General features: G+C 43.8%; 1 protein-coding gene across 1 annotated transcript; it reads left to right on the top strand.

Moving 5' to 3' along the window:
- Positions 1 to 68: 68 nt before the first annotated feature.
- Positions 69 to 19,277, top strand: Sras (Ras converting CAAX endopeptidase Sras). The gene is made up of 9 exons (XM_075699870.1): positions 69 to 242; positions 603 to 708; positions 791 to 871; positions 2,679 to 2,739; positions 2,874 to 2,932; positions 4,379 to 4,487; positions 5,094 to 5,162; positions 9,568 to 9,630; positions 12,297 to 19,277. The coding sequence occupies exons 1-9, from the start codon at positions 130 to 132 to the stop codon at positions 12,500 to 12,502; spliced, it is 867 nt and encodes a 288-aa protein (XP_075555985.1). The 5' UTR covers positions 69 to 129; the 3' UTR covers positions 12,503 to 19,277.
- Positions 19,278 to 24,528: the final 5,251 nt, after the last annotated feature.

Here is a 24,528-nt window from a genome sequence, read left to right as displayed (position 1 = left end):
TTTTTGCCATAATCGGAGCACGACTCTTGAGATGGCGCGCAAGTAGCGCATAAAATCAGTATGGCCGCTTCCTTTCCAATGGACTGTCAGTCAAGCGAGTAGGTCGGCTTGTGCTTCGATGATGACATTATGGTTTCTGTTGAGAATACGGGAAGCAGCTGCGTCAGCGCCATAATATGGTCCTTTATGCTGGCGCTCACGTATGTCGGCAGTCTGTATATCTGGAGGACAAGGGATCACAGGTAGGCGATGCCGTTTGTCGTTGGAGCCGAACGGTTGCTCGCGAGAATCGGGACCTGATGTCACTTCACATTTTAAGCACTATATGCTTGACAGCCTCTTCTAAACGATGATAATCATAACTTGGGTGCAAAGTCCCGTTGCCTATGCCTGCACAGTTACTCTCAGGACAGCTGGAGCGCTAAAAGACACGACCGTGCTTTTCTGGAGAAAGGTCAACAAACGCCGACGAAATGACCTGGGATCGCGGTTGCGTAGCGGTGAACATTTATTTGTGGGGCGCGGCCGCGTTACACCTTCGCCCGTGTTGTGAAGTGTGTGACACAGACACGAGCCTGAACCTTCTCTGTCAACCTTTGCAGGGATCACCCGGCCACCATAAAGAAAAGGTTCATCAGCGTATTCGCCATAATATGCATATCCCCTCTCTTTGTGGTTTTCGGCGCTGATCTTGGTCATTTCAAGAAGGTGCGTAAACGGCGTGGCTATACATACCATACTGGCATAGGCGTCTTTATCTGGTTTTTGTTTCTTGCTCTGCGTTTTATAGAATGCCAGCGTGCCTGCCGTGATGGGTCTTCGCTTTGCTGGGCTGCTACAAGCCATTGTCCTGCCCCTAGCTCTTACAATGGTGAGTTTAGATGCTTGGACAGGACGCAGTGCTCGAGATTTATTACAGCGCACTTTTACCGGGAAAATCGTTTAACACAGGTTAAGGAGGCTTGGCATATGCTTAAACTGTGTGTTTCACCACTCATTTCACTGTACAGTTGCCATACGCCGTCAGAGTTACCCAGAAGAATAATTCGACTGGTAGAAACGACCGAAACTGAAGCCAGACGAGGGGTCATCCACCATCTGTGTAGCACATCAATGGCTAATGGTAGCTTGGCAGGTGTTGAGTTTGTATTACCCAGCAGCTATGATAGCTGAGCATATGTGGTGGCTTAATGCTCGGCACAAAGTCACATATTTGTTTACACAATACGATGGCCACATACTTCTCAAGATGGAATAAAAGAGCACTGGTATACTGAGATTGTCATGCATGTTGAAGAACACCAGCCGGTCCAAATTATCACGGTGCATCCACTTCAATGTCCATCCTGTAACTTTGGAATGTAGAACACCATCAGTTGATGTTAGAGGTGCACTTGTGGTTGCACCACCTTGTACTTGTAGCTTGGTATACAGTGCCCTAAGCAGACAGTTTCCTTTTTCACTCTTTCCTTCTTTGTGCTCTTTCGCTCTTCCCTTTCCTGTCATTGCTTCATATTGTTTTGTGTCTTTTACACCTTAACAAGTTAACGATACATACAGCTGCCATAGTGCAGCACACGATCCTGCTTGCTATAGCAAGGGAGGAGGAAATGGTACAAGGAGAAGACTTTTGTTTACACCATAACTGTCCCGTTCAATCTTTAAACCTACGCCATATTGTAACAAGGGAACGGCCAAAGGAATAGTGCGTAATAGGAAGCAGTCCAGTCGTAAGAAGGAAGGGATGAGTGAGTGTGAGGTCACAGCAAAGGAATGCGCAAAGTCTATCAGCAGGTGCTTAGCCTGACTGCAGTTAAAAAAAGAAGAGAGGTCTGCAGTGCAGTGCTGCTCTGCATGAGGTGAAATTAGAACAAAAGAGGCAAGCGCAGCTGGTGCCATTCCTGGCTTCCTTGCCTTGCCTGCATGTGAACTTGTGCACGTGAGTACAGTGCATGTGCTATAGCCAACGTGCCGCATAACAACATGAGTATTCAGCACGACCATATGGCACCACGTGATGAAAGTGCCAAATGTAGCTGGTGCTCCAGGGTGACCAGAATTCAAGGAACAAAAGTGAAACATGCGAAATGCAGCACACTTACAAGTTGTGTGAGGAAGTCACAAAATTTTTCAAACGTGAAGAAATAATACTTCAACAGGGCACGTGATAAGATCAACTGTCCTTTCCCTGTCCCAGCACAGATTCATCGTTTTGAAAATGGCGCACATCAGTAGTTCTCAGCAGTTCCTTTCTCTATTTTCATAGTGCCACTTTTACAGCAATTGACAGCAATTAACTGGTCTAAGCACTGCCTTCTTCTAAGCTACACTAACACTGCTACAGTTCTGCTCAGTAACTGTACTAACAGCGCACACATTGTGATGAAGAAACTACATTTCTGTAAGGGTTGACAGGTCACTGGTATAGATATACAGTTGCATTCGTTCCTTTATTGATGTCGCCACACCTACTACAGAAACTGCACTGCTGTATAGCTGAGATTTTCGACATACAGCTTAGTACCAAAAAATGGTGGTCGCGTTTTTGTCCAAAAATTGTTCTGTGATAAGCACATGGTAAAAATTGCAAGAGTTCTCTGTTCATATTGTTTGTGTGGTCACTTAAGATCCAGTGGCTTATTGATTATTACTTCAGTTTTGGTGTTGTGCTTATACAGGTGCTTTTTGCGGGCCCCCTTGTACTACACTACTTTGATGGAGTCTGGAGTCTTTACATGGGCAAGTAGCCTACACCTAGTAGGCATTTTCATTTGTCAAAAATGCCACCTCGAAGTTTTACTTGCAGATAAAACACTTCACGCTGTCATTCCTCTTGTTTTAATTTTGTGCTTTGCATTCTGTCCAATTTTCAGAGCCACGCTACTGGTACTTGAATCTTAGGAACCTCATCTGGCTTAGGAACCATATTGTGGTGAGTTTATGCATGTACAAGGCCTTTGCAGGCACAAAACTACAGACACTGAGCAGAGAAAAACTTGGAACTGTCAACAGCATGAACAGGCGACCAGATAACGTCGCAGCAAGGAAACTACAAATCAACACTCCCAAATCCATGCTTATAAATATTTACTGTTGTCACACAGCATTAGTTGCAATCATTACCTGCCATAACATGGGCTAGTTGACTCATGTTCATGTTTGAAATTTGATTGAAGCGCATATAAGACGGGGACACAAATAGGGAAGTAGACAGGACGGCGCTTGTCATTACTGCTGCAGTGGCCTGCCATGGTAGCCTAGTGGCCATAGCGTTCTGCTGTTAAGCACGAGATCGTAGGTTTGATTTCCAGCTCCGGTGGGCGCATTTCGATGGGGTCGAAATGCAAGAGCACTTTCGTATCTTTAGATGCGGCTACACGTTAACGAACCTCGGGGGGTCAAAATAGACTCTGAGCCCCCCACTAAGGTGTGCCTCGTAATCATATTGTGGTTTTGGCTTGCAAAATACCATAATTTAATTTTTTTAACAATCGTAATCATTGTTCTGCACATTTTCTTTAACATGTTATCAGTCAAGAATGCTAGGCAAGACTTTGCCATGTAACATGTGGATGTTTGTAGCATTCCCAACAAAAGCACAAGGTACACCGGAGTGGACAATGATAATCATAGTTTTGTAACAAAAGTGCACACCAAAGTACATAAAAGTTTCGAGTCAAGGTGCAGAGGAGAAAGGGTAGGTGGCATCTAACTGCACTGGTTGGCTTCTGGATCCTTTACAGTGCAGGTATATAGCACTTGGGATCAAAAAGAGGGAAAACGAATCTGGGAGTTGGGTGTGAGATATGTCTTTGCATGCTCATGCTAAGTAGCGATGTGCAAACATTGGCTTGTGCTTGCCGACATTGTACGTAACACTGTCAAAGCATTGCAAATGTGGGTGGCCCCAGACTACATAGTCTTCGAGACAGCAGCCTTGGCATACTATGGTGGTAGCTGCTTGTCATCAGAGAAGCAGAACAACATGTTCGCATGCTGATGGTGCACTACAAATAATTTTCAGTGCCAGATTCGTGGCTTGGTCACAACGAAACCTCCAGAACCTCTGCTGGAATTTGCTTACGAAGTCGAGAAATGTCTGGACATGGGTGTTGGAGGCATGTGTGATGCCATCGGTGATGTCATGTGTTGATGCCCTCTGTTCACCAGAGGAATGTGCTTGCACCAAATGCAAGCACTCTCGGTTGCAGTTGTAGCAACGACACATTGGTGTGTCATATTTTTCGAGCCTCCGTGATGTCAGCATGCGGTGTGCTCCCATTTCCTCACATGGTTTGTGACGTTATTTAGTTGTGCCAGAGCGTTGAATCTGTGTTGCTTGCTGCTTACGTTTTGCCGTTTCTTCATTCTCATTCAGGCACCATTGTCAGAAGAGTTTACATTTCGTGCCTGCATGCTTCCCATTCTGGTGCCTTGCTTGGGCCACCGAGCTGCCGTTATGATCTGTCCGCTGTTCTTTGGCGTTGGTGAGTCTGAACAGTCTCTACCAGTGCAGCCATGTGTGCCCTACTGGGCATTTCTTCAGATTGAGCTTTGGTTCACATACTCAATAATGATAAAAATGTAGGTGTATGCTTTTCCCCTTCAGCCGCCAATTAATCTTGTCCATCAGAAATTTAGTTTCACCACATTATCTGCTTATTCAGAATTACAAGAAGCAAACTCCTGCGGAGTGAGTAAAGAAAAAGTTTTTCCGTGAGTGTTATCAAGTTTACAGAATGTAAACTCTATGCGAGGACTCTCTCTAGAAATGTCAGATACAAGAACATCAACTATTTCATTCACTCGAAATATATGCTGGATGTAAAACATTCTGAAAAACAGTGAGAGAAGTGGACCCGCTACATGACGACATGCTGGTACCAAGAGCAAGCACTGCCTTCCAACTCATTTTACTAAAACACCTTACGCATATTTATCAGCTTTGTGGCACGCACCTAATATAAGTTTTTCAGGACATATGTGAAATATTTTAAATATAATTATATCCGTGAGTGCTTTTGCTTTTAGTGACTATCTTGGCATGCAGAATTGTGCACACACTGCCTGAAGGGGTTATTCTTTGCTTTCAGCTCATTTCCACCATCTCATCGAGAGGCTCACAAGGACAAACAATGTAAAACTGGCTGTCATGCAGTCTGGTAAGTGGCAGCCTTGTCACCTAGTAAGATGTGTGTCTTTTTTTTTTTTTGTTAGCATCATCGCCAGCTTTTCAAACTGACTGTGTCAAGTTTAGGTCGCTTGAATCCGACACACAATGAAGCCGCCATAGCCATGAGTGGCACTGGCCAACACTACCAAGGTCGGATCTTGTACACATTCACAGAAGCCTAAGAAAATGGATGGGACGACCAGCCATCACCGTAGGTCAATTGATAGAGCATCGCATGGATAATGCAGTAGATGTGGGTTCAGCTCCCATTAGTAGCAAGCTGCTTTTAATGCAGTTGGCATTCTTTGTGAACGTCGTGAACTTTTTGATATGGTGCCCATTCTAACCTCTTTCACACCAACTTGGGCCACTGGATATGTATGTGGGTATGCGCCGTGGGTATGTGCCTAGATGGACAACTTGGACCGTTGGCTACATGCAACCGAGCACGTACCCAATGGGGCAACTTGGGCCACTGGGTATGTACAACTGGGCATATGACACTAGGTATGTGAAACTTCTTGGCGGTTTCTTCGGAATTAGTACGCCCCACAGTGTAGATGCCCAGATAGACAAGCAGAACAAGAGGCAAGAAGAATAGTGGCCAACAGAAAATTGAAGAAGTCGGCTACACAGAAGTGAAGAATTTGGCAATAGGGTGTGTTGCTACGTCGTATTGTTTTGTATTTTATTGCTGACATGAAAGTATCAGAAGCCCAAAGGAACATGGGAATAGTGAAAAATTCTACAACACAGGGTATATTTGTGTGTGTGCAATGCTGCTGTGGGCCTCTAAATTCTCGCCTATGCATACTGCAATTAAATGTGGTGCTTCATACATTTTTGTTTCCACACACATGCATAAGCTACGGGGTGATCGTGCACAGCCATTCACTTTTTCTTTCTTTTCTTTCTAAGTGGTTACGTACAGCACAGAGGCCTTAGTAATGGTGAACTGAACGGAATTCACATCATAGCTATGATATACTTATGCACAAGCTCATGACGCATCTCTTAACTCCTTTTGTGCCACGCTATTACATATACCGAATTCTGACCAAGGATGGGCAAACTCTTTCATTGAAACATTTTTTTACAAAGGCGCTGCAGACAACATTTTAAGTGTATTTATTCAAAATCTCAACCATTGTTGAAAAACAAACTTAACAGCACTATACAACATACTGCGCGATACTCCCTCTCAGAAGACGAGCTGAGTGCATCGAGAATCTCGTTGTCTTCACTTGAAGAGCAGCACATTTCATCGCTGAAGCCAGCTTTTCTTTCTCATAAAGAAGCCAATGAAGTTCGGGCTGCCCAGAGCATACTTAAAGACCCCAGTTGCCAACTTGTTTTGCTGCCCCATGGTTTGTGTGGTTCCATGTACCAGAAGCACTATAAGGTATTGAGATCCATGGCATTAACAGAAAATGAAAAGTTGCAGCACTCATTCTTGGCTGCTTTTTACCAGGAACACATAGGCGAACCCAGCTCATCTAAGGTATGAAAAGGGCTAAAGAGGTCAACAAGTAATATTTGAAGTACCTATTTTTATGTAGTGCAAAGAAATGCTCACCATTCACAGTGCTCAATTTCACAGCAGTTACATGGAAAACACCATGGAAGAATTAAAATTTGCAGATTTTTTTATCTGTGGTGATATTCGTGTTTATATACTTTATTGGGCATGACACCAAGTGGAGCCATCACCTGGTGGACCTGGCTGAGCCACGCATATTTTGGATGACACATTGCATCGTCTGCTAGCCATTACATGTCTGCATGTGCGCGTATGGCATGCACATCCTTTAAAAACTTTGTTCCATAGTTGTAGTGCAGTCGTATATGCCTGTATGCATCTTTTGACGGTGTAGAGAAGCATGTGGACCTGCGCTTTAGTCTTCATGATAACATCAGTGACTGCACATGTCAAGTGCACAATGTGTGATCGTTGTGCCCTCTGTTCATCATAATCATTTCAGTTTTATTGTCGCATGGTGTTTTAAGCACAGCACAAAACATTTGGCAATATTTGAAGCAAATAAAATGGTCGTAAGACTCGAATGTAGCAGTTTAGTAATTCCTTATTGCGATGTGTTTATCATTCTGCAATCTTTGTGATGACGAAACATGAATGAGGTGGCGAGATGATGACTCAGCAGTGGGAAAAAAGAAACATTAAGCACTTGTGTGATATTGCAGGTTACTTTTGATCTTGGGCATTGCATGCTGTTGCTCAGTGGTTACGCAACCAGTCTTAAGTGTTCCTGAGGTGTTGTTTTTTTGAGCAGTTCTGATCTCACTCTACAAATAATCATTTTGCCTTGCAAGTGAATTTTCGAACTTCAAATCTCTGCTACAGAATGGAAGCGAAAATAGAATATGACATGAAAATCATGTTTGACATTGCAGTTGCTAGAAGCAGGACGTCGTAAGACTGAGTTTGCTGATATTCTAATGTGCACTGTGGTGCGGTGGCGTTAGCTTGACGGAGAGTAGTGGTTGCTATTTGCTTAAGTAAAGAAAACAACATAATAAGTTCGGACCCTAAAATATTTGAAACCTTTTCACATCACTTTCATGCATGTAATCATTCATTGACAGCTTTATGCTTAAATTCTGAAGTTTTTAAGCTGCTAATACAATCAACATAAACACATGTGAAGCCATGCAACGATCTTGCCAACATGTTGTCACTTATAGCGACATACTTTGTTCAACTGAATATTGTAACTGTTTTGTATTTTATGGAGAATTGAAACGAAAAAATAAAGGCAGTTATGTATGCATAAAAGCAGCAAAGTAGAGCGAACATTAACTAGCCACATTAACTTCGTTGTACAGGAATACAAGCATTCTTGTGACCAGTGCAAGAATTGCAGAAAGTTGAGCTGCGCAACAGAGTAGGCAGAATGCGTCTTGCACCACGAAAGGCACCAACGAAGTACCCAAACATAAACAGTATTGCGCTTCTTTCACGTATACTAGGAACATTTTGTGCGTTTAGTGCAGGACTGTGGCATTGGAGGGCAATATATTATCAGCTCACTGCAGTCAGCACCTTTCCCTACTAATCAGTCAGCACAAATAGCTCATTGCAAAGCCACACCATGTGCATTTCAATGCCCACCGCTGACCACCTATACACACTAATGCAGCAGTGGTGCTGCCACCTATAGCTCAATCTCGTGGCTAATACTGGGAACAATTACATACAAGCATGAAAGCGTTTGTACACCAGCATGAGAGAAGCTGAAAATAACTTTGTATGTTTATGAAGGTGGTTATCATATGTGGCTCATATGCATTCAAAACTGATGAATTATTTTTACAATAAGATGTATATCCTGTCGCACTCTCTTTTTGCACTCTGACCACTTTCTATTCAAGCGAAGTCTTTGAGAACAAAATGATGCTTTAATATGTGATTGTGTGTTTCCTGCTGTGGTATTGCAGACACTTCATCATTTGCATTAACAGTCTGTACTTTGCAGGACACCAAGAGACTCGCATGCTCTCGCACATATAAAAGCACTTAATGTCTGCCACTATACAGAGAGGCCTGTCACTGGGACCACTGTTGCTGTTCTGCTGTTACACTCGTTGATGTGAAAATAATGCCACTTTTCAACAAAGTTTCCGCATCATACACATTGAAAAGAGCCAAGGTGCCGATAAAACATGATGTATGCCTTATAAAGAAAAAAGCCTGATGCATCTAACAGCTAACTTATATACAAGTAATAGTGATATACAAGTATGCACAGCAGGGGGCTCCAAAGTTAGCAAACCAAAAGTATCGCAGTATGGTGTCGCTTTATGAGCGTTACACAACCTCTAGGGTAGATTTAAGAAATGAAATTCCTCATCAAACTGCTATTATCGTGCTCAATTCTATCAATGTTGTGCACAGTAACTTCACTTCCACCATAATCTCGTAACAATGTTGGTATGTGGAGGAGAGAGACAAAAGCAACTGGACCGCACGAGTCCCAGTTAGACAACTAGTTTTGTTTTTCTGCTCCATCTCCCTTCAGGACCCCTCACCCTTCTTACCATCAGTGAAGAGGGCGGAGAGAAACTGGTTACAGTTAGGTGGCGTGCTTGCTATCGCTTGCACAGTGTCGCCACAGCAACATATTTTTGTCATTTGTTGGTTCCTTTAAGCTTCTGAAGATTGCACAATCCCCTGTTGCCTCGGAATCGTGTTTATCCCTACATTTCATGTGCAGTTGACATAATTAGAAAGTATGAAAATCTTTCAGCAGAGAATGTTTGCATAACTGCCTGCTTAACTGTTAGAACTGTGAAAAAGAGGAGAGAGAGAGAGAGAGACGGTCATGGAGCACAGTTGCGTTTGGATGTTTTCTCATTGCTGTTATCATTTCTTGCAGTGTTCCAGTTTGCTTACACAACCATCTTTGGTGCCTACTCCGTCTATCTATTCCTCAGGACAGGTTGGTACTTATCTTTTGCAGTTGTGCAAGTTGATCTTCAGAGAAGTGATGGTGTGAAGGCAGTTTCTTATCTATTGTATGCATGATGTAACATTCATACAAATACAGTTACACTTATAAGGCTGACAGCATTTTATTCCATCATATTTTACTAAAGACGACAAGGTCTGTGCTCATAGTGCGTCAGTTTAATAGTTTGTTTCTGTTTTCTTCGCTGATACTCGTTGTACTCTATGCAAGTGAACTTTATGTCAATAAAAATATTTATCTGACTGCACTTATGAATCTTGTTTAGGTACAGTGGAGCCTTGTTAATAAGTGCCTGCTTATTTAGTAATTCTACTTTAAAAATAGTTGCACTGAAACCCCTGCCCTATCGCCATTGAACTTAATATATTGGCTGACCACTTAAGCCATAGTTGCTTAAAGGGACAGACAGCCACTCAGAACATGCTGATGGAATGATTCCCTGTCATAGTGGCTAAAAGGAGCCATGTTTTTCTCATTAAACATGAATTTATATTTTAATTCACCACTAAAAGTCGTAAAAAATTACCTTTAGCACACCACGCGGCAAAAGCATGAAGCTGTATAAAAGGTCTGCCATGCGACCTTTTACTAGTGTGTGTGGTTCCTGGTATTTTTATTCATATTGAAATGCAGTATACATTTTATTACTGTAATTTTTTCCTGACCTACAATGTGAAGATAAGCCTTCATTTTCGATTAGTTGGCTTGGCTCATTTATCGACAGAACGGTGACGATGAGGGTCAGCCAGCCATGATGTAGGCATGTACTTGAGAAAAAATGCGGTACAAATATAAGAAATGTCTGTGCAAAAGCGCGAATTTATTGTGCCAGCTTTTATTTTCAAAAGTGGTTGAAAAGGTCAAAATGTAGGTGGTTAATCACAGTTACACTCACTCCTGTGAAAGCAGAACAATGAGCGGCTTTCACAATTTGCAAAGCGGGCTATCGACATAGCTCTCATTTCTCAGCATCGCTGGAGGAGGGGCTCTTACTTCTTTAGAGGGTGCTCAGATTGAAAAATTCTGCTTACTAAATATACATGCACTTTTGGAAGTAACTGCTACAGATTTAAGCACTATCAAGGGTGAGCTCTGCATTGCGCCATAAGAACTAGGTCTTTAAAAATAGGTTGTCGGTCCCTTTAACTAAAGCCCCTCAATTTTCCAAAAATAGCACCATTCTTAGATCTTTCCACCACCCCGCTCTCCCCGACGTTTCCTCCTCAACACCTCCTGTCGCCCAAGCCTCCTCCGCTCTCCCATTGGCCAATCTGTGTCACGTGGAAGCAGACGCCGCACTTTTGTATATTTTTTCTTTCCAGTGTGCTCCGACCCGCCAATGTTGACCCTGCGCTACGAAAGTATGCACAAAGGGACTGATCGAGTGTGTTAGCAGAACAAATCAAGTGTTAGGGACGAGAACTCGATTAACATTTATACTGCTTAACTTTAACATTTATATGCGTCCGATTAAGTAAATGGGTATCGCATGCGTCATATGCGCTGTTTGTGAACCTACGAAACCACGTACACATACTTTCACGCTGTCAAAACCTGAAAATCTGGTAATTACGCGCATGTTTGAGCACACCGTGTCAATGCGTCGTGTTTCAGCAACATGCACTCTTAACGTGCACGTGCTTTACGCCTTAAATAATGGTCCTTTTCTCTATTTTTTCCGCAATTCTAACACGACATACTTAAGGCTAGTTACCGACTGATGAAGCAAGATCTCGATTGAAAAAACTGCTCCGCAGTGCTCACACGAACTTTTCCGCGGATTTCCTCTGGTAGCGTGTCAGCCGTTGTCTGCTTTGGCATGGGCGGCGCCACCATAGAGGCCGCGCCGAGCGGAGGAAAGTGGTTGGCGCTACTTTTGGAGATTGAGGGGCTTTACCCTTAACACATGACAAACGGTTAGTGCGTAGTATGTAGTATGCTAGTGCATATCATGCTTCACTGTTCGGCATGTACAGTTGTGGCATCGGCAAAATGTTGTGCATGCAGACCATGGGTAGCGAAATTGTGGCTCATGGATCCTTTCCGGACTGTAGTTGTCGCCGATGGTGACAAACGGTGCAGTGTGACAGTGTAGCACTTGGCACAGTTAATTGCCTGGCTCCTAATAAAAAATGCCGGGTTGCCTTCGTTTATGGGGATGCAAGCTGCTGCCGAGATAGCGACAGCATAAACTTGTGTCACTGCCAGCCTGCAGCTGCTGAATATAATCACTGAGAGATAGTTGCACGTGTTGCCCACTCCTCTGGAAAGTGCAACAACCATCCCTGATCGGCTGATTTCTGCAGCTGCCAGCAGTAGGTCACACAAATTGCAACAGCCGTTATTTTCATAAACTATAGAAGTTTCTCACTCTTTTCCTAAAAACACAGGCAAGTAACTGTGCCAAGTATTAAAATGAATGACGTAGACTCCAAAATGCAATGTTACTGGGAAAGGGAGCCATAACAGTACAGCAGTAAGCGCAAACCCTTTATTCAAGCATCTTGTGCGAAATATGCACCTCCCTGTCCAGTTTATACACCCCGTTCTCACCCCCCAACCTGACCGGGAAGACAGTCTTCCAACATCTTTGACAGCGGATTTGCCTTGTGTCACAATTGTGTCCTGGCTTGCAGGTCACTTTGTGGCGCCGTTCGTGGCGCACGCCTTCTGCAACCACATGGGTTTCCCTGATGTGGCCGAGGTATTTGGCTACAAGCAGCCACGACTCACCCTGCTCCTGCTGGCGTTCTTGCTTGGCCTTCTGTCCTGGGCATCACTGCTGGAGCCCATGACCCGGCCGCAGATCTACTCAAATGAGTTGTACTACCAGTCCTTATGACGTGCGCTTGCCAGCAAGCCCAGCGTTGTGCTCGGATGAAGAGGTGTTCATTTCCTTGTCATGTGACTCGTGCAAGGTTTCTCTGCTCTGCACTCATTTGTCAACCGTCATTTCAGCCATTCATCGGTGAAAAAGGAAGAACAGCAGGAATTCGCTGATCTTATGAGCTTTGCTATGAAGCACTTGTATGGTTGTGGTTTTTGAGTTAAGGTTTCAAGGGCAACAGGTGCAAAGGCGGGCATTATCTAGCCACGTTGTTTATTGTGTAGCACAAGGTTGCAGACCTCTGTGTGAGAAAAAAACGGATGCTGCAAACTAAGAACTTGACAGAAGACAGTGACACATCAACTGCTTCATAACTTCGGGAACCAGACGCAGTTTACATGCACGATGATTCAGTGTTCTAAATGGAGTCAGGTTACTGTACCATGCCACATTTTCTTCTTCCACTTTCTTTGCTACATATCTCTTTAAAGTGCGACTACTGTAAGATGTCGCCTATGTTTGGTGCATTGTTTAAAACGTATACATGATTGTAACAGACAAACACGTAAAGGTTTACTTCATGGGCATTAACCATATTTCTACTGTTGACCTCATAAATCGCCTTGTTTGTTGCAATTGCTCATTCGTGAACATTTGTCCTCAGTGGCACTGTTGGGTAAGAGATTTTGACTTTCTTGAGCTCAACCACAGAAGTTCAATAGCTCCTTGTTTTGTTATTGATACGTCGACTGAGTTCCCAAAATGAGCTTGTAAGGTGCACACACCATTGTTGAATATGTGATTCATTGAGGGTTAAAAAAAGATGAGAGAGGAAAAAAAACTCATTGTTGTATCTTATTTTTTTATAACTGTGATTGTTTTGGCAGCCCAGTAACAAGGGTTTAGGCTTGTTTCTGTTGCTAACCAAATGCTGACCAGCGCACAGTATATAAGTACACTAAATGTGTCTTATTGGCACAAAGGAATGATGCTGGAATGTCCTCAGTTGTGTGTTAAATGTGCAAACATCGACATATTCAAGTAGATTTTAGCAATTTCATTTTTTTTTCCTGTTGAATGGGATCTACCTTTTGACATTTTTTAACATCTTAGGCACTGTTTGTAAATAACAGCAGCTGTCTGAGCATGCTAACAGATATTTTGTTATTTCTCAAAAATTCTGCAGTCAAAATTTCCTAAAATGGCTTGCTACAAAGAACACTTACGAAAGCCCAAGGTTCCTTCTTTTGCTTTCTTTTGTTCCTTCTCCAGGACATTTTTGCATTAACACTGTGTGAATAATATGAAAGTTACCTGTAATAGCAGTGCAAAATATGTGACATTTGACCATCGCATGGTGCAGTCTGTTCTTCTGGTGTGTATAGATGTTGTTTGCGGGGTGTGAAACATTGTGTGATAACTTATACATTGTGTAAATTTGAATATTTATTAAGCTGTTGCGTTGTGCTCGGGAGGCGCTTGAAGAGTGCATATCTCTTGCTCATGTTTTTAGCAGTATGGCCATCAAAACTGCACTGTTGAGGAAGTCATATCTTTACTATAGAAATGTGAAATGCTAATGCTGAGGTGTAATTTGCAGTATATATAATTAACTATTGCCCTTAACATAGGTATATGTACCTGTACAAGCGTGTGCGATTATCAATAATGTTGGAGCTCAGTGGTTGTTATTGCTTTCCTGAGGCAAAATTCACCTGACAGACACAACAGCTCTGTCAGATACCACTGCACACATATTTTGACTTATTAATGTGCTCCTAAATTGCACCATCAGATTTAAGTAGGATGTAAACATAACAGCACTGAAAACAGTGAAAGGCAAATAAGGCACAGAAGGCATTACTCAGATAATTTGGTGCGCTGTAGCAGCTGTATTAATTTTTGAGCTTGCTGATACTTCTACCGGCTGGGCATTTGTAGCTTACATCGGTGGCAGTGTAATTTCAGTTGAAGCATCTAAGCTAGTCATAACAGTTGTAGCGGTCGAAAAAAAAAAAATATTTTTTTCAAGCAATTTGAAATTTGTGTGCATTGAGTGCATTGGTGTATCGACCTATGTGCAGCCTTTCTCTAAGTGCTAAGCTGGACCAGATACAATGCAGTTCCCTACTTTTGAAGACCTACAGCAGAGTGGGAAATGGGTGTTTATGTAAACAAACTCTGCATCAAACAGAACTTGCGAGACTTTTCTTATGGTAGCAACGCTAGCATTGAGATTGACGTTTTACAGACAGATGCATGTAGATGGTAGTATGTGCATGCTTCAGTCGGCCCAAAGTTGTGAGCTGTGCTTGGGCCAACTGCCTGGAAATGTAGTGGCCAGCCTCTTCGTCATGAGCTTCTAAAAGTACCTAGATAAAGTAGTGATAAACTTTGTTTTCTGAAGTTAGTCTTTCGAACGCTTGCGAAGCCTTGTGCAATGTGCACAAACTCAATAGGCGAACATGTTCTTATGGAATGCTCATATGCACATGTTCAGCTACAGTCAACTTATTTCCAGAGTCTTTTATTCGATCACCACGACCACTTTTTACAAGACTACACTGCCGGAGTGGCATTCATAATCCTGAAGTATAGTGGAAAGAAAACCAAGCAACAAAATACAAGGAGGATACATCTCGCAAACACCCCATATTGGACCACTTCAGGAATAACATATGGCAGATCATCAGCAGCAGCAGCAGCCTATTTTATGCCCACTGCCAGGACGAAGGCCTCTCCCTGCAATCTCTAATTACCCCTGGCCTGCACCAACTGATTCCAACCAGCACCTGCGAATTTCATAATTTCATCGCCCCACCTAGTCTTCTGCAGTCCTTGGCTGCACTTACCTTCTCTTGGCACCCATTCTGTAACCCTAATGTTCTACCGGTTATCTAACCTATGCATTACATGACCTGCATAGCTCCGTTTTTTTCTCTTACTGTCAATTAGAATATCAGCTATACCCGTTTGCTCTCTGATCCAAACCGCTCTCTTTCTGTCTCTTAACATTATGCCCAGCATTCTTCGTTCCATCACTCTTTGCATGGTCCTTAACTTATTCTCAAGCTTCTTTGTCAGTCTCCAAGTTTCTGCCCCATATGTCAGCACCGGTAAAATGCACTGATTGTACGCCTCCCTTTTCAATGATAATGGTAAGCTTCCAGTCAGGAGCTGACAATATCTGCCATAGGCGCTCCAACCCATTTTTATTCTTCTGTATATTCCCTTCTCATGATCAGGGTTCCCTGTGAGAAATTGACCTAGGTAAGCATACTCCTTCACAGACTCTGGAGGCTGACTTGTGATCCTGAACTCTAGTTCTCTTGCCTGGCTATTCATTATTATCTTTGTCTTCTGCATATTAATCTTCAACCCCACTCTTACACTCTCTCTGTTAGGGTCCTCAATCATGTCTTGTAAATCATCTCCAGTGTTGCTGAACAGGAGCATATGTCGCCTTGAAGAAGACAAGTCCACTTGTCGAAATGTTGGCTCCTGCTTTCACCTTGTTCTCGTTTTGATCATGAACAGGACAATGTCATCTGCAAACCAAAGGTTGCTGAGCTATTCGCCATTGATCCTTACTCCTAAACCTTCCCAGTTTAATAGGTTGAATACTTCTTCCAAGCATGCATTGGAGAGATTGTGTATGCTTGTCTGACCCCTTTCTTTATAGGTATCTTCCTACTTTTCTTGTAGAGAATTAAGGTAGCTGTGGAATCTCTGTAGATATTTTCCAAGACATATACGTAAGCGGCCTGTACTCCTTGATTACGTAATGCCTCTATGACTGCTAGTATCTCTACTGAATCAAATGCCTTTTCGTAATCTATGAAAGCCATATAGAGAGGCTGATCATGCTATGCAGATTTCTCTATTACTTGATTAATGACACATGGATGTGATCCGTTGTAGAGTATCCCTTCCTGAAGCCAGCCTGTTCTCTTGGTTGACTAAAGTCCAGTGTTGCCTTTATTCTATTGGAAATGATCTTGGTGACTATTTTATATAATACTGGGAGTAAGCTAACAGGCCCATAATTTTTCAATTATTTAACATCTCCCTTCTTTTGGATTAGTATAATGTTTGCATTCTTCTAGTTCTCTGGGACCCTTGAAGTCGATAGAAGACACTTCGTATAGAAAGGCGCCAGTTTTTCAAGCATTATTTTCCTCCACCTTTGATTAAATTGACTGTTATTCTATCTTCTCCTGCCGATTTTCTTCATTTCATGTCTTACAAGGCCCTTCTAACCTCATCGCTAGTTATAGAAGGAGTCTCTGCAGCCTGTTCATTGCTGCTTTGAATGGAGAATGGAGGTATCGTGGCTCCTCTAGGTACTGTGCAGGTCAGTACAGAATTCTTCTACTGCTTGTTTTCACTGCTTAGCTTTGTAACGAGACATGATAGAATGCTTATATCTATGGATTCAGCCTTGCATAGTTTAACCCATGAAATTGTAACAGCCTTGCTGCTGCCTCGAAAGCACCTAACATGAGTTCATTTAGCAGCAGCCATTTCCTAAGCGGCTGTCCAAGTTGTAATGGCAGCCACAAGGTTTTCAATGAGGTTCGTTGCGTGAGCCAACACTGTATGAAGCGAATAGGTGTCGTAGGCAAGCATCACTCCCTTAAAAAAATTTCAGCAGGACTCGTCTCATGATGAATGTTGACGTTAAAGTGATTAGCATTCAAGCATTGTAGCGACGCGCTGTATTGCCACTGCCAAATTGAGTCATGTAGGAGTGCACAAAGCTGGGCTCCTATCTTGCGCTTCCCTCTGGATGTACTATGTCATATTCCTCCACAAAGTCATACTAGATACGCCTCCGTAAATACCTTGCATAGCGTGTGCGTGAGTATGCATATTTAGACAAGGTTGCCTGAATATATATGATGCAAATCCCTTTCTTTCTTTTCATTTAAGAGCAGTGCATATCCAATGGCACATGCTATACCTAGTTACACAAGTTGGCATCAAAGAGGTTCATTCGACAGCAGCACATACCCATTTGCACATACCCAATGACTCGATTTGGCATGAAAACTGCTCCTTGAAAAATCATCAAAACCCAATCATCCAAGTTGCTGTGAACAAGGTTTTAGAACTGCAGGCACAAATAAAGTTGGCTCCAATCCAATTGAAGAGCAGCACGCACCAAGCGACCTGAGTTGGCGTGAAAGAGGTTTATTGAAGAGCGGCTCGTACCCAGTGACCCAAGTCGGGGTGAAAGAGGTTCACTGAACAGCAGCGTGTACCCAGTGTCACATACGCATAACCCAGGTTGGCCGAACAGTTGGTTTTGCACTCGTTTCCCTCAGCACAGTAGCTCGATGTTCTACCCATTAGACCATGGACTACCCAGTGGCCCCCACGTTACATACGTAGATAAGACAGATAGGTAAACAGACAGACAGTCAGACCCAGGGATTCATACGAAGTACAATAAGAATGCTAATCACATTAAATGTGACACACATGCGCAAGGACTGTATAGGTATCGTTGCAAGGTAAAGAGAGAGATGTTGGACAAATGTGCATAACGAGACTGAAGATTCAATTATTATTTATTCTGTTCTTAAAAAACAAATTTTGACATTCTTGGGTATATGCTTGGCCAAACTGTGAAACAGAAGTAAGAGCATCAATAAATCGCGGTTTGATTGTCTTGGGTACAGTATAGTGTTAACTCAAAAAGTACCACTCATTCGAACCTGAATATAAAGAAGGGAATCTAAAATGTCTCTCGTCGATAGCATGTAACAAATGCTTGTAATGATTATTGTATATATCAAAGGCATTTTTCTCCTTGATGTGACTTCATTTTGACTAGGTTTGTTGCTACATTCCAATGTTTGCCTTCTGAGATACTAAGTTCCCAGCACGAAAAATTGCGCACCTCGCTTAGGTCGAAGGTTCAGTACGTTTCTGCGTATACTCATGTTTGTAAAAACACGCAGGATGTGCTTCTATGTTTAAAAAGAGAAAGGGATAGACTTTGTAAATCGCAGTATGGTTTATCAATCAGGTCAAGTAACTGCCATAATTTGCAATGCTGCCCCATTTTTCACTTCTTTGTGAGTTTTGAGGCAGAGCTTCTTGCCCAGCTGGTGCTGAATGGAAAGACTGCTTCAAGAGGCGATGCACAAATACTGCATTCAATGCATAACATGCCAGCAAAAATGGAAAGCTGATAGAGCTTTCTTCACATCTGCCAGTCATTCTCATCTTATGATCAGTCACTCACCACCATAATTCAGGGTACTTTCCAAATACCTATAGGAAAATGAACCTAGGATGGCAGAACACTGCACTTGTCTTTTTGTACTACTTTGAGGCTAGCTACCATTAGTGCAAGTGTACAAATTGTACCAAATGTCCTATTCCAAACGGAATGTGCATCACAAGGTTAGTGTGGTTGGTTGTAGTACCATGGTGCTGCCTGTAGAAGGCACCATCATTCGTGGTCATACACGATGGAGCTGACTTCACCAGAGTAGTTAAAGTGGCTAAACATTGATTGCTCAGACACTTTGGTTGTTGAGCTACCATGCTGGATACCTGATACGTCATATAAACATGTTTAATTCTGTGAGCACACTGATCATGCACTAACAGTTTTACTGCTTTGCTGGCCTGATTGAAAAGACTACGCAATTGATGGATGGTGCAGACTAGGTAGCGAAAATTATTTGTCGGGTCCAGGGTCTGCTTCGAAAACCTGTAATGATACGATTCGTGTCTGTACATATATTTTTATACATTAAAAGCGATGTTATGTGCCTGAATGTGTCATGTCTCATTCTGACTGTTGGCACTGTTATCTTATGCCCACGGCCTTTCTTGTCCTCTTTGTTTTTCATATTCTATTGAATACAATAAACTACTACCACTACTATAACTACTACTACTACTGCCGCCGAGTTGCACAATATTCTGGCACTGGAGTGCAAGTTATGAAGCATGTCCTGCACTTGAGACTGATGCTCTAACGTGAAGGAGCGCACCAGCTGTATTCCCATGGCAGATTGTCAAAAAGCAAAGTTCAACATTTACCACTGGTTGTGCAACATCTCATTGTAAAAGATATTTGCTAACCTTAGTCCCTGTGACATTAGGGCCTCCCACATTATTTCAAACTTCAATCACACCTTGCAGCCACTGCACTTTTTGAAAGCCTTCAGGCTTAACTAGGAAAATCTGACGGGTAGGTCCGCGGCTAACTGCGGTTACTGAACCCCGGCATCTTGTTAAATGCGGGCTCTGCCCCCTACTGTTGGGGATTTGGGTCTGTGCTCCTGTAGCTCCTTTAATCCAGTACCAGTCTTCACTGCTCTTTATTGCTTAGCCTCGTCTGTCGCCGGCAAGTTTCTTGCAAGCTCGTGTATAACGTATGCCTGGATTGCCGCAGTCTTAAATTTAGCACACCTGATTCTTGGGGTAAAGTCCTCAACGTTACAGTTCCCTAAAATATGTCCAATAATTTTTTTACAGCAAACAGCTTTTAATGCCACATTCTTGGCCAATCTAGTGCCCCTCTATGGCACTCTTGCCTAATTTTGACAGCAAAACTGTCAAAGTTAGGCAATACTTCACCATTGCTAGGGTGCCTACCTATGTTCTGACTGAAACGAACAACCTTACACCTCGTGCTGTCTTGTGTGGTGAGAGTGTGCCATCCCTGCGTGTCACCACGCAGCGTAGAAAAATTGTGCAGTAGAAAAATTAAATGAGGACAGGTATAACAAATATGTGCAGGTTTAATGGCCAGTGTGCCATCACTGCAGCTGTGCCATGACCGCAATGACAACTATGTGTGGCTGCTGAAGATCGCACAGATCTCCCCGTAATTTCTTTGTGTACCCTCCCGGGACTTCGCTGATTGTGGCTGTCTTGCCGAATAGATTGATGCAGGAAAGCACATATGCTATAACGAATCAGCTTATGATGGTGTGTGAACCCACAAATGATTTGTTTGGAAAAATATTAATCTAACTATACTACAAGATCACTGGATAAGAATATGGAGAAGTACCGGGGAAAAAACGCCACAAGAGATGTCGAAATGCTGGAGGCAGAGCTGAAGAGTTGCCTGAGATGTATCCACTTGAAAATCTTCCGTAACATCTGAAAAGAGAGCCAATGCGCAGGTTGAGATCTCGCGCGGGCAGAGCCGAACTATGCTGACAAAGCGTAGCTGGTTAAACCTTGCTGTGTCGTATATGGCTGTGACAAAAATTCGCTGCTGCAGCTGACGCGACGACGGGCAGACCATCGCGGCGAGATGGCTTCCAATATGTTCAGACCAGTAAACCGCTTCGTTGATTTAGCGTGAGATCACCAGCTTTGACAGGTGACCGGAAGCTAAGATTGGGTCTGTGGGTGAACATGCCGGGCAACTACCACAAACGCTTTTGCGAAGTTTGTTTTTGTGCTTACTGGACGGACTGGCGAAAGCTCGCGTGCAGGCAGAAAGCTCCAAACTCAATTCGCTGATCACAGCCTAATCTGACACCGTTACATGTGCACAGTCAAAGGTCAGGTGCGCGTATATATATCTGTATTTCGCGACGCACATCGAGCTGCGGGATGAGCGAAAGTGAACCGCTCCGGCAGTGTCATGTAGAAGGTTGTCAGTGAATCACAGCACATGGAAAAATAAATATTTCATACCGCTGGCGGCATAGAGTTTCCCACAATAATTACTAGAGGGAACACCGGCGTTGCAATCGTTCAGCCACCATGGGAATGATGGGAAGTACATGGATTTGTCTGATCTTCGTGCTTGTGGCTTCAGAAGTTCTTGCGACTTTATTTATTGCGCTTTACATGCCTTCATTGCCATAAATTTCAGAGCAATCTATACTTTCGAAGTATAGAAGACGCTACGAGCACGCACAATCGCTACTAATTGCAACGGTTCAGCTTGTCGAGGTGGCCAAATCGAAACGCCCCCAGAGTCTCAAGGTACTGGTTTTCCAGCGATAATTTCATAAGGGCGTCTTATGACGCTTGCCAATGCATGCGTCCGTGGCGTAATGGTTTCAAAAATTTCCAGTTATCCTAAGCTATCGCCTAACAGACACGAAGGCAAAAGCCTTGTAAAGCCTACTGTAATTCAATTTAATCCACCGTAATCCACCTTACTCCTCCTTCGTGCACCTACCCTAATCAAGCTTAATCCTCTCTAATCCACCTTAATGCTTCTTAATATATCTTAAAAGGCTCCTCACCAGGCCCCGTAGCAAATTTTGGTTATACGCTGGAAGTTGTTACGTGTCTTCTAGGGAGCGTTTTGCCGCAAAAATTTTTCATGTCGGCTCATTAATAGCCGAGACAGAAATATTTCAGTGCCGCGAACCCATGATTTCATCAGGTGGGCTCCACTGCCAAGCAAGACGCTCTATCAACTCGTCCCGTCTAGCTTCCGCAAGCGAAATTCCTTTTCTGCGTTCTCCCATACAGGATCTCGAGGATCGCGTGACGCATACGTCAGAGGCTCCGCTCTCATTTTTTTTCTCCTCGATTTTTTTTTTTTTTTCGCTGCGTATTTCCACTGACGGCATCGCGCGCGAGCTGTTGTCTCGTTCGTGTAGCGCACGATTTGCGCACTGTGCACAAGGAGACTTGACTAGCGGTATAATTCAGTGCTACACGAACACTGAGGCAGAACAAGCGGATCGCAGAGCCTGATCACGGCGCTCGAACACGGCAGAAAATGGCATAGTTTCGGTACCTGCGCACGTGACCGCACGATCGCGGGAACAAGCAGACGAAGCAGAAGTGCATCTCTTGTTTCGATGCAAAGTAAAACAAACAAACAAAAAAACACGCAGACATTCTGTTTGTGTGTTTTATTAGTTCTCTAAACTTCAGTTCGTCAGTTCAAGCAACAGATCGCACAGATAACAGATGCTGTCTTGAATAATTCTCGAAGTCACGTGTCACCACGAGCGACGTCACACTGCGGACACGACTACGTAGGCGCAGGGACGCGAGTACGTCACCGTCCGGCTTGGAGCGCGGCGGCCGCGAGAAGGAAAAACGGCGTTCAGTTTGAAATTTCAGATGCTTCCGCGGCGCGTAGCGATGTAATACTTTGCAGACACGATCGTCATCGCTCAATGTATGCCCTGCGCTTGTCAGCTCAATATGGCCAGACCTGGTGAGGGGCCCCTAAATAGACCATAATCCACCCTAATCCAATCAGTAATCAATCATTAATTAACTTTGCTAATCATTAATCATCTCTTATACATGGCTAAACTTTGGTTCGCCTCTGGCCTTACTTGTGTTTCGTCATATTTTCTGTACCTCACAATGCGCCCTTAAAAAATCGAGATCTAAGGTTTTCGCCTTAATATCGTGTTTCTTCTGTTCTATAGGTCCTGTGCTTGAATCCTGCCGTCGGACAATTTTAATAATGTATATTTAATTATCCATCACGCAGTATACTTCGTTGAAAATGACGAGTTTACAAAGTCACGAAGCCGTTTGAAGCCAGGACGAAGTTTCGGCAAATCTATGACACTGCCCATGCTGGCTGAACCGCCCTCATTGCAGCTCCCGTGGACACTAGCGCCAGAGTTCCCTCTAGTGATTATTGCATGAAACTCTGTGGCCAGCGGTACCTTCTTTCAAAAAGTGCAATTAAGCTGAATACAAAAAATAGTGCGACTTACTACATACAATAGTCAGCAACATTCATTTTGTCGCGTCGTCTTAAAGGGACACTAAAGGTTACTATTAAGTCAACGTGGACTGTTGAAATACCATCACAGAAACCTCGAAACGCTTGTTTCGTGCCAAGGAGAGACTTATTTTAAGACAAAATGCGTTCTGAAGCGTCCGCGTACCTCTAGCGCAGTTCAAATCGCCCGCCCTCCGATCGAGGAGTACTGACATCATGGTCTCATAGTGACGTTGCGCCATCGGTGAGTAGAACGGCGTCCGCAGACGGCGCTACGGCTTTTCTTCGCAAAACGCGAACGCGTGGCCAGAAACAGAGCCAAGACAGAGCCGACAGCAGAGCGAAAGCGGGAGTATGGTGGCTAGCGGAAGGAGAAACGAATTACGTCCCACATTACGTCCCACAGCACACGGAGAGTCCGTTTTCGTTAAACTATAGGCTGCGGCGAGCTCGCAGCGCGGTCGGCGTGGTCTATGAGAAGCGACAAGCCTTTTCGCACTCGCAACAGGGCATAAAAATCTGCGAATCGACGCAAAACTCGGCCTAGTGAGTGAGTAAAGACTTTATTTGAAAACAAGGTATTGACGGATGACCTTGTTGTTAGGCAGCCACGAGCCCCTGGGCCCGGGCGGCTTCTTCAGCTCTCTCGATGACCTTGGCCTGCAGGTCAGGGTCGGAGCTGAGCAACACGGCCTCCCACTGCTCAGTACTACTTATTTCGTGATTTGTGTGATTTTCGGCGAAATGTGCTTCGCCACAGCCAGGGCTCAATACGACCCAAGCTGGCACGACCCAGATGTCGTTTCCCGCACCGCCACCAGGCGCCGCTACTATACCTCAAACTCCAGCGCAAGACGCCCATAAGCTGGTACTTCATTCTATGACGCAAACTTCGACGCTCGTCGCAATGGACCCTGACACCGACAGATTGGTTCGCGATGGTGGGCTCAACTTCAGCGATTTGAGCACCGACGAGCGCGACCTGCTGCTGAGGGCTCGCACTGCCGGCGTCGTTGCGTACTACGACGGCGGCCTCGACACCGGCTCTCCGGAGCGGGAAAGCAACGAGGGCTTCCCACGACATCACAGGGACGTGGCATTCTCGCTGCTTGTTCCAAATGAAAGTTTCGCGAGCCAGCAGAACCCTCACAGCACGACGCGATAACAAAACTACTGAAACTCCAAAGCGTGCGCGGCGCAGAGTCGAGCGCGCAGAGTCGAGCGAAAACGAAACCTTTCGATCACCCATACTACTCAAGGGTAACGTCAAAATGTTATTTTTTCTTAGAATCGAATAGACGTACACAAGTAGCATTTTTTTCCATCTTATAATTGAATGAAATGA

Source organism: Dermacentor variabilis, chromosome 7, assembly GCF_050947875.1.
Source record: "Dermacentor variabilis isolate Ectoservices chromosome 7, ASM5094787v1, whole genome shotgun sequence".
Classification (NCBI taxonomy): domain Eukaryota; kingdom Metazoa; phylum Arthropoda; class Arachnida; order Ixodida; family Ixodidae; genus Dermacentor; species Dermacentor variabilis.
Note: the sequence above shows the minus strand (reverse complement) of the source record. Positions and strands in the feature narration are given on the sequence as shown.